General features: G+C 31.4%; 1 protein-coding gene across 1 annotated transcript; it reads left to right on the forward strand.

Moving 5' to 3' along the window:
- Positions 1–1,718: 1,718 nt before the first annotated feature.
- Positions 1,719–11,545, forward strand: LOC136989093 (single-strand selective monofunctional uracil DNA glycosylase-like). Its single transcript, XM_067287195.1, has 3 exons — positions 1,719–2,270; positions 8,823–8,942; positions 10,988–11,545. The coding sequence occupies exons 1-3, from the start codon at positions 1,992–1,994 to the stop codon at positions 11,390–11,392; spliced, it is 804 nt and encodes a 267-aa protein (XP_067143296.1). The 5' UTR covers positions 1,719–1,991; the 3' UTR covers positions 11,393–11,545.

Here is an 11,545-nt window from a genome sequence, read left to right on the forward strand (position 1 = left end):
CCAACAACCAGGGATGGCCCTGGATACTCAAACTTCCTGTGCTCACTAAAGCATATCTGTTACTCTTCCCGAGCAGCCAAATTTCACAACAACTACAGATGGCTCATGTGCAATGGCAAGTGATTCATACTTTGCGAATGCAGAACGCAAGACACCTCTATTGTGGAGTTTCCATTTTTATTTACAGTTCTTGCTATCAGTAGTAGACAACAAGACCTTCAAATGCAGATGTGAGAAAATTTAAGTTACTATATGGGTTGTACTTCTCAGATACTAATTACATTAATTTAAAATGGTAGCATTCTACGCATGACTAAGGTCACAAATTGGGTAAGTAATCCTGCAGAAATTAAGGTACAGTCGCACTTGCTGAAATTGTAGGTTATCAAGCAAGACAGCCCCTAATCATTTTCTTTCAAGGAAAATGTTCCTGCAAAGAGTTTTCTACTTTAAGCTTGCAATTCAAAAATCCCACGTTTCTTCTGATAAATTTTAGTGCGCATTTGGGTTGAGCTAGTGCTGAGAATTATAAATTAAAACCTTTCTTTATCCAGAATTGTTATGGCAATGTACTTACTGCAGACAATGAAGGGATGCAAACCGCATCCAGTTATTAGTATAAAACACCAATAAATATCCATTTGAAAACAATTATCCTTGATGTTTCTCTGATTGTTAAACCACAAAAATATAGACGATATAATGGATCCTTATAATTAAATTAGTACAATATAATTTTTTACGTAATTAGAATCCGCAATGAAAAAATTAAAAAGAGAACGATATAAACTTTCTTCGACTCGTCTTAGATGGAAAGGAAGCTGTGCTGAAGCAATAATTTGTTTTTAGTAGTACTGAGTTGTTTCGTATTCTTTTGCGTGGTTTCTTGTTTTACATAGAGGGACATCTCGTAACAAATCCTTTCGCAAACAACAAAAAATAAATTCGGAACAAAAAGTAAAACAAAATAAATTTTGCGTATCAATTTGCTACAAGGAAGTTGAAAATTGAGATTTCATTATTCCTGTTGCTCATTCTACAAAGCGTGCAAGTCAGATGACTGGATTGTCAACAACAAAAAGATTCGCCTTATAGCAGGCAACGAAGATGAGCCAAATTTTACATCATCGTTAAAAGGAGGACATTCTGGAAACAACGAGCTTTGATTGTGATGTGATTAGAACAACCATGGTTTTTATGTCTAAGAGAAGAAAGTCCCATCAATTCCTAAACTACCGCTTGCCTTAAAAGAAAAGATCAATTTTTCTTGGAAGAAAATGACACGTCACTTAAAAGTGTTTTTCCCCCTTCCGAAAACAGTCTTTATACATGTAAACACTCCCCTCCCTGAGAAAGCACCACTCTTGTTTTATAAATAGACCGCATTTGTTCGCCCCAACCTAGTTGCATTGAAGGTCGCAACTAAGTCGGCAGGAGAATATATTTAACTTTTTACACCCTTTTTAACTGAAAAATTAAGTTTTGGATATTTTGATAATGTACAGTACAAAGACGATAATATGTTTACAGAGTAGCTACAAAGTCCCTAAGGTTATTGTCGGTTTTTAAATGGTTCATGTATATCCTTTATTTTAAATTTAATATTGTTTCGAGAAATTTATGCATCGCCAAATACGTCTGTTTTTTTTTTTTTTTTTTTAAACTGGAAACATGTAGAAATTTTGTTTCGATTAAGGCTGCCAGATTGGGCGTAGAAATGAAAAATTCTACGTGAATTTGGGCGACTTCGGGCTACTTCAGCGCCACGTTTCGGCAGTTTTTGGCTTATACTATCTGGCAATAATGGTATCGGCTGCATTCTGCAAGTATTAAGCAGGGTGTTTTCGATTATTGTACGCGTACAGTACATCTCGACGTAAGACCACCGCAGGCCTTTATTCGAAAGATAATGGGCCTTGGAAAATGAATAATATTTAAGAAACTCGGTTAATCTTTAGTAAATTGTTTGCGTACGAAAATATCGGTAATCGATGATGTCGGAGATAATTCGACGGGACGAATATTCCCTACTGTCAAAGAGAATAAAAATCGAAGGAAAGTCTTTTCCGGACGAATTACACGAAATTGAATCGGAACAGTGTCGGCAATTACTGTCTCTTCAGTTCTGTGAGTCCGTCCAGTATATATATAATCCGTTGGACTACGCGCAGCAAACGCATCGCATGTATCTTAGCAAGTATTGTTGTGGACCCAAGCGAATTCTTTTACTCGGGATGAATCCGGGACCGTTTGGAATGGCACAAAATGGAGTAAGAAATATATATATAAAGAAATTCAATTTGCTCTAGAAAATAAGTTCATTAAATAGAATCCGATTTCAAATTGACATTTAAATACTATATTAATTAAAAAAATGATTAGTTTTTCTTTACGCCTTGAAGAGTTTTTGAATCTGGAAGAAGATAATGCATCCGTGTAATTACCTTCTTCCGTTAAAATTATTAGTTTATTTATCATATTTCTAAACATATTATCTATTACAAATCATAAATAATCTGTAGCCATTTATAAAGATATAATGGTTACTTTATAAATTTCAAAGTCATTTATATTTGGAAGAAGAGTTTGATATACAAGTTTTTGAGTGATTACATGAATTAATGGTAAAAATGCAGCTCTGAATGAGGCATTTGGGACCTTATTGGAGCTGTAGACTATACTTGTAATAAAAAATGTCAAAGGAACTGATGGTCTATGTGTGATCCTTTACAAGATACATAGCCCTCCGAAATTGGCCTATCTGGAATTTCAGACCCTCGAAAATGGTGTAAAATTTTAAAAGTGAAAAAATCCAGAACTGTTTTTCAAAACAATACTAAAATTCCAGTGTTTTCCACTTTCGCTAGAGGCTGTAAATGCTCGTAAAATGCGGGAAATTCTATTGCACCGATTACTCTGGGAGGCAGTCGGTCCTGATACGCTTCTGTTAAGCCTAGCGTGTGTTTAACAGCCCATTAGTATTTTGGTAGGCTAAATCTTACAAAGGGTCACATGCAGACCATTGGCACCTTTGACTTTTTTTTTACTCCTGTGGGCATGGTCTACAGCTCTCGTAAAGTATCAACTACTTCATTCAGAGCTACATTTTTATTGTATAGATCAAGAATAAATAAATATAAAAAAAGAAAATAGGGAAAAATTTGGATAATGATGATAATTAAATGACATTATTAGGCTAGAACTTGGCTAATTAAATATGAAAATATTGTCATTTGGAGCTAAGATAGAAAAGATTAAGTTGTCTTCATTTATTAATTAAATTTAATAATTAGAATTTAATTAATTTAGAACATTCTGGAAGAAAAGATCAATCTGGAGCAGAACTTGAATGTGCAACTCCTGTTTACCTTGCAGATGAATTGCCAATATACAAACCTGACCTCTGTCTTATTTTTACTTCAAGCCAATTAATTTAGATATTATCATACTGCTCATTCACGACACAAACTGGGGACAGATATGTGCTAATAGCCCTCTATGGTACTCAGCTGGCTTTTATCCCAGCATGGTGTATAACTATATATAATTATGTAGAAAATCACACTCAAATTATTTATTAATAATCAAATGATAAAGCTAGATACATTATAGATACAACTTAGCTAATTAAATTAATCCAGTTTTATCATTTGATGATAAAATTTGGGCTTGGTTTTCTGTATGATTTGAATTTTCTACATGCAGTCAATCCGGCACAATTCTAGGTCCGAATGACGCGGTTGGGACTCAGAACTGTAGAACATACTGATAGGAACAAAAAAAGTCTAATGAACCATGGGTGTACGAGCGCGCCTTCGCGAGATATAGGCCCCCCAAAATGACTATATGGCAGCGAACATGGCGGCCCGACTGACCTCTCGTACGGGCGCCACCACAGCCGCCATGTGCTAAACTAGTGATCGATTCACGGTAGTTCTTGAACGAAGTAAAAAAATGGGGGAAACGTCTACTAAAGGCAATTTTAACGGCAAGCGACGGGACTCTCAGGACTCCCGACTGACCTTTCGTATGGGCGCCACCACACGCCGCCATGTGCTAAACTAGTGATCGATTCACGGTAGTTCTTGAACGAAGTAAAAAAATGGGGGAAACGTCTACTAAAGGCAATTTTAACAGCAAGCGATGGGACTCCCGTAAAATCGTAAAAAAATATTGGGTCACGTGACCCGGCTTTTTTGCTCGCGAACCCACATAACGTAGGCGCAACTTTCGAGGGCTATATCTCGCGAACGCGCACATATACAGGTATAATTCCTTTGACTTTTTTGCCCCCCCCTCCCACCGCGTCATTCGGTCCTAGAATCTTGCCGTCAATCCTGTTGTTATGTTACTAGAAATTCTCCCGTCAAGCATGATTGAATATTTTTTATGAGAAAGTAGAGATTGAAAAATTGAGAAGAGCTTCAAGTTGAGCTTAATGATGTGATGCTGTTTCTGTAGCCCCTGATAAAGCCATTCTTATTTGATGTTGCTCAAGTCGGATTTCACAGCCTTTGGGGGACTCGGTTGTTCTTATTCTTTTAGATCTAAAATTTACCTGATCAATTTTACTCTTACGCTTTCCCCTAGGCTCTTTCTTTCTGACAAAATAGTGAGTCTTTTTAAATGTGTGTTGATAAAACAAAGATGAATTGTACATAAGCTCTGAAAACACACTCCATCTCTGTTGCTAATGGTTAAATTGTTTTTACCCCTCAGACTACAAGGGGAGCTTGTATAGCAAAACTAGTCTAACAACTTCTTAATCAGCTGATTTTGTGTTTAAAGAGTTAAAGAATGACAGTTGTTCATTAGATATACTCTATTGAGAAGAACAGCTGCTGTATGATAAATTAGAGATGTACAGAATGACATTGATAAATATCAATTACTACTGTGGATAGATGTTGATACAAAAAGTACTATCTGCTCAAAGACCTCTTATGTCCATCAAACCAGAGAGCTCTGAGATTGAATTGGCACAGGACTAGATATATTGAAGAAATGAATAGAATTCTACAGCATTTAACCCTTGTACTGTCATGGGGTCAGTGGTGACCTCACTCCATATTTTTTAGTCTTACATTTGTTTACAAAATGTTTGTAATTTTTTTTTTCTATTGTGACTTTTAATATTTTTTAACAATTGAGATTGTCTAAAAAGGATTTTCTGCCAGATGCTTTATTTTGCAAGTTACATTAAAATTCACATCTGTTACATGGGGTTAACTGTGATCCCAAAGTTAATTTTTTTTTATTTTGATAAGATTCAGTGTTTCTTTCTCACATTATATGTGATGACTTTTGTTTGGAATTGATAAGTATTCATTAATGATTTTTCTTTATTGTTCCTGAAATTTCCTGATTGCTCTCAGACAAATCATCATTTCACAAACTGCTGGAATTATACTACTTTTCCACTTTTGTTGTAGCAATCTCATTATCGTCATCATCTGGGTAATCTTAATTATTGTAAAGATGTCTTTTTTTTTTTTTTTTTTTTTTTTTTTTTTTTTTTTTTATCACTTTCATACCTATCACTCACTTTTTGAAACAACAGATTGTGAATTTGACTATCCATAAGATTAGAGTTCTCCAATTTTGCACCAAATGAATGACTTCAATAAACATCTCTGATAGGACGAATGGGACATCTTTTACTGGGTCAAATAGGAAACCATGAAAACTGGTTGTCTTTTTCAATGTCGGCTCTAAATACTTTATATTACAGATATATATATATCTGTAATATAAAGTATTTTGGATACAAATGAACCCAAATTGGAATAGGAAAAAGGTTTAGGGGAGGGTTATATCTCTTGGAAATAGGAAAATCACTGGTGAGGAAGTTGGAAAAAATACCAAAATCTGCTGCACTACCAGAGAAGGGATGAAAACTTGGCCTGTGCATTATTTGACCTAGGTCAATAGACATGAAGCATTCAAGTTGTTTTTCTAAATGTACACACTTTTCATGCTCTGAACATCAGATTTGTATTGAATGTGTTCAAAAATACAATAATGAAACTGTCAGAAAGTAAGTATTCTTCTTGACAGGACAATTCCAGAAATAGTACATCAGAGAGTCATTATGATGAGGAAGAAAGATTATATATATCTATGTATAGATATATTTCTATTTATGTATAATAATAAATAAATATGTAACACAACATTTCATGCTTTCAATGGAAGTCGAAATTAATCAAAAATCACATAAATATATTTTTAGAAAGTATTGGGATCAGCCTTGACCTGATAGTATTCAGTGTAATAATAAAAAAGTTGGTAATACAAGGGTTAATGAAGAATTCAGACTTAATTTAGGAAGTAATGATTGCAGAACAAGGGTGTAGAAAATGCCAATCATAACAAACAAGACACAACCTTCCTCACATCTTTACACCAGCAATTTTTATTTTTAAACTATATCAAATAGAATACTCAGTTTTCTGTTTGATATAAAGTCTGAAGCATGCCTCTAGATGAGGGAAAAAATGTGTTGTAATAAAAATTATTGCTGGAAAGAAGTAAGAAAGGTTGTTGTTTGCTATAAAAACATTCCAACTTCTGAGGAATCTTTACTTTAAGAGTCATGCAGTGGACAGTGGCATTCAGAACAAATGCCAGAGATTATAGTATGGAATGAAATTTGACATAATGCTAGAATAGCTCTAGTTAGTATTCATGATAAACTGAATGCCATAATTATGTTGATTAGTTTTTATATCATATGCTCTCCCTCAAATAACATCCAAAAACAATATTTCCTTCTTCTGATAATGATATACAGTCAAATCTTGGTTTATGAACTGTATTTGTTCTTAAAAGTTGTTCAGAAACCAATTTGTTCTTAATCCAAACAAATTTTTCCATAAGAAACAATGTAAAATGGATTAATCCATTTCCAACCCCCCAAAACAAAGCCTTTTTTTTTTAGCAGCATTTTATGCATAAAAATGTCTACAAATGCAATAAAATATTATCTATATATTTATTTTATATATATCTATTAAAAGCAAAATGTTTTGTTGCTGCCAACAGAAACCAAAACTAACACTTTATAAAAAGTACTATAAATAGAGACTTGACTTCCTGGATGAAATATAACCAAATCAACCAAGACAGACAAGTACTTTATCCACACTTTCTGAAATATTATGTTACAATTGCTTTGATTTAAATTAATTAATTTTGATTTTATTTTAATTTTAGTTTCAGTTTCACTGTAAAAACCAGACTTTTAATTATTATTTTATTATTTTTAATTTTAATTAACTGGCTATCTAGTATTAATATTATATAATACAGTGGAACCTCGGTATACGTCTGCTTTAGAATACGTCCAATTCGGAATACATCCTGTTTGGACGAAACAAATTTTGCTCAGTATACAACTTAATTCAATTATATGCGCCATCTATGAACAAGTAGCACTATCAGTGTACTAGACCAGACTAGACGTTCGCGGTGCTACAGTCTATAACTTTGTTAAATTTCTTCTGATTTTAATTTCTAAGTAAAACTTTTTATTAATCATGAATTGCAAAAAGGCAAATGAAAAGCAACAGAAAACTAAAAAAATGACTAGAATCACAATGGAACTGAAAAAAGAGATTGTTGAGAAATATGAAGGTGGCATGCGTGTTCGAGATTTAACTGTTGCATACCATATTCCGAGAATGACGATATCGACAAGCGTGAAAAATAAAGACATTATTAAATCTGCTAACATTGCAAAAGGGGTTAAATCAATTTCTAAACAGAGATCGGAGACATTAGATCATGTTGAGAAATTGCTTTTGCTTTGGATAACTGAAAAACAGTGTGCTGGCGACAGCGTATCAGAAGCAATTATTTGTGATTATTACTGTAATAACTTTAAAAATCTATAATAAAATTTATTTTTTTATTAATGTGCTCAAACAGTGTTTCAATTATTTTACAACGCCATTAATATACCATATGAAGAGGGGTTTTTTTTACACGAGAATGGATTAATCATTTTTACATTACTTCTTATGGGAAAGGTTGGTTTGGTATACATCCTATTCGGTATAAGTCCAAACATTAGGAACGGATTAAGGTTGTATACCGAGGTTCCACTGTATATTAATAAATTTTTGTTATTTAATTTGAGTTAAGCACTTTAAATATGAATTATGGGATGTCATTTTTATTACACAAATGTCAACACAGTTTTTATTTATCAATTTGATTTAAATTGAATTGTGATACATGCCAAAAACCAGAAATAGTATCTCCTGCATGCACATTGAAATATAATTTGAATAACATCATAGATGGTTTGTGTTGTGATGTCTAATGATGTGAGGTGAATTTAGGTGCCACTACTAAATTGGTAGTCCTGTCATTGATTGGTTGGGTCGTCAACTTTCATTAACATAGGAAGTATAGGAAGTTGACCATCAGTGGCTGGCTCTACCAAGTAGCTTGTCTGGAAACCAGGTTATCATACGTAAACCCCAGAGCAAATATGGTGTTCAAAATTTTGTTCGTAAATCAAATTATTTGTAATCTGAGGTTTGGCTGTATTTAATAAACATGTGTGAAATTTGTATTTGTTTAAAATATGTTTTCAGTAGTTTAAATTATATAGCAAAATTATATATATATATATATATTAATTTGTAAATTTTATTTTTTTAAAAAAGCTTGATTTTTAAAAATAAGCTTGCTTTAGAAGAAATTTCTTTTCAGACATTTCAGTTTTCAGTAAAATGGAATTAATATAATTCCACTTTTTACTATATTAAAAAAAAAACAACAGAGACTAATGTTCCTTCTAAATTTTATTACAGGTACCATTTGGAGAAATATCCTGTGTGAAAAATTGGCTGAAAATAAGTGGAACAGTTGGAAAACCAGCACATGAGCATCCACAAAGAATTATTCAAGGTTTTGATTGTAAAAGAAGTGAAGTAAGTTATTTAGTTTTGAATAGTGAATGTAGTCAAAAATGTTTGTAAATCATTGCTGGAAAAGTACCTAGGTTGTCTTGGTTGAACATAGATATAAGTTTCAGCTTTTGAAAAGTGCAATTTATAAAATTATAAGTGTTGTGAAGAAAAATATTGTTTTATTAAGTAGACAATAAACTGATTATTTTGATAAAGAATGAACTTGAAATTACATTTATATTCAGTTAAGTTAATGAAAGAGTAGATGTAGCAATATGTTTGTGATCTGATGTAAACCTTATATTTTTATCAAATACAGTATATTTCTACATTCTGTAAAAGTAGATGGATAGAGAGATTAAGATAATGCAAAATTTTAAGGTCAAGGAGTATAAAATAATTATTAAAAAAAAAAAGGCTGATTTTATGATTTGTTAAAAATACTTTGGACAAAATAGTTTTTTGCAAATAAAGGTTCATAATTGCATTGAAAATAATTTTCAGTATACTGTTTGCCATATTTTACTAATTTTTAAAATAATAGTTAACTAATTTACCCCTACCTTGTGGTAATAACAGGGTATGAGGTAAATCAAGGTAAAATACAACTAAATATAACAACCACAGTTTTATGTTGCAACTCATTTTTGATGCTCACACTGCATGCCCTGGGTCTTGTATATAACATCTCTGTATCTATAGTTTGTTCAATCAGTAGTTTCTGGAGTAATGCACCTCTAGAATTGTTGCATTTTTCTTCAGTTCCAACAAAATTCTGACTGTTTGATCATCTATGATTTGGTAGCTTTCACAGCCCATCATATGATATACCATAATTTTCTGAGACTCTACATGCTAATATTATAAAAAGTATTACTGTTTTCTGAAAGTTTTTGTTGTCATTTGTAATAGTTTTTTTCTCCTGTAATTTTTTGGTATTTTGTAGAAAATAAAATAGTTTAAAAAAGAGCAAATAAATATCTTAATATATTTTAATTGATTGATTTTAATTGTTTAAGCAGCAAGCTGTAATCATAAAAACTTATTAATTAAATAAAAATTATCAAATTGTCCACCAGTTCCATAAAATCATTTGATAGCTCTTACTTGAAAAATAATGGTAATACATTGGAATATGACATATTGATTTAATTCTATTATTTAATAATTAATCATCTAACCTAAAAATAATATTTTTAACAAAATCAAGCAATAGAAATGCTGAAAAATTGCTCAGAAAAAAATAGCATCCTATAGATAGTACATAATCATGTAAAATGTGTTTGAAATTAATGTCTGATTTTCACTTTACAAGAGCTACAGCTAACATTATAACATTTTATCCCATAAGATTTTTATGAAAGATAGCACTGCAGTAATAGTGGTGCAGGTAATGTCCCTGCATCGGGTGCTGAGTTCACAAAGGTGCCAATAGAGTTAAATCAAATAAAATACTTTTATTTATTTTTTCTGAAAATAAAAAGTAAAAATTATGATTTCTAATTACTTGTTATAGTATTTGAATAGTATATTAGCATATTACCGTTTAATGAAAGAGTAACCTAAAACTTTTATTGCACCAAGTGCAAAATCAGCTGCAGCTCTGATGAAAGAACTTTAATTACAAATTAGTTTATAAAATTAAGTGTAAATAATTAAACTAAAATAAGTCTCATATAAGTTTTCTATTAAAATTCATAAAATACTATCTCTAATTTCTGTATATATGAAGTTTGTTATCAAGAATATCAAGGTTTTGTACCAAGAGTTAAAATGCTTATTTTGAAGAGACATTTCAGATTTTTTTCCTGGTGAAAAATTGTGGCATTCATTCAAAATAACTGGAAAAAACCTCAAAAAGTTAGTCTCTAAAAATAAATCCAAAATTATAAATTTTCAAAATATTTTACCCATATGTGAGCAAATAAACAGATGACATAGATCTCAAATGATTACCAGATATTTCTATGTTTATGTAATATTTTTTCAATTTATATACATTAATTTTAACAACAATTTTTGAAATAATTATTTTATAATTATAATCAAAATATTTTATTTACCAGGTCAGTGGAAAAAGATTTTGGGAATTTTTCAAAGATATTTCTGGCACTCCAGACACTTTCTTCAAGTACAGTTTTGTTCATAATTATTGCCCACTTTCTTTCTTATCCAAAACTGGTAAAAATATCACCCCACCTCAGTTGAATGTCAGTACTCGTAATGACTTGAATGCAATATGTGATGAAGCATTGCGTAAAGTGGTGAATTTACTGAATGTAAAAATATTAATTGCTGTAGGCAAATATGCTGAAGAGAGAGCAAAAATTGCTCTCAGGAGAATAAGTGAGATAACCATTTGTAATATAATGCATCCGAGTCCCATTAATCCTGCTGCAAATAAAGGTTGGAATGAAATAGTTAAAAAACAACTACAAGATCTTGATGTATTACATTATTTTTTGCCATAATCATTATCTATTTATTACACATATTTTATTAATCAATCAATTTTATAATTATTTTAACCTATTTATATATTGTCTTTTTAATTTTAATCTCAAAAATATGTAAGATAGTGAAACTTTTCAAATAAGTAAAATTTATAATGTCAAAATATGAAA

The sequence above is a fragment of the Centruroides vittatus genome, unplaced genomic scaffold (assembly GCF_030686945.1).
Source record: "Centruroides vittatus isolate TY-2023 unplaced genomic scaffold, ASM3068694v2 scaffold_435, whole genome shotgun sequence".
Classification (NCBI taxonomy): Eukaryota; Metazoa; Arthropoda; class Arachnida; order Scorpiones; family Buthidae; genus Centruroides; species Centruroides vittatus.

Coding starts and splice junctions, on each gene's coding strand:
- LOC136989093 (XM_067287195.1), top strand. CDS start 1,992: ATGATGTCGGAGATAATTCGACGGGACGAATATTCCCTACTGTCAAAG. Junction 2,271..8,822: donor TTGGAATGGCACAAAATGGA/GTAAGAAATATA, acceptor ATTTTATTACAG/GTACCATTTGGAGAAATATC. Junction 8,943..10,987: donor TTGATTGTAAAAGAAGTGAA/GTAAGTTATTTA, acceptor TTTATTTACCAG/GTCAGTGGAAAAAGATTTTG.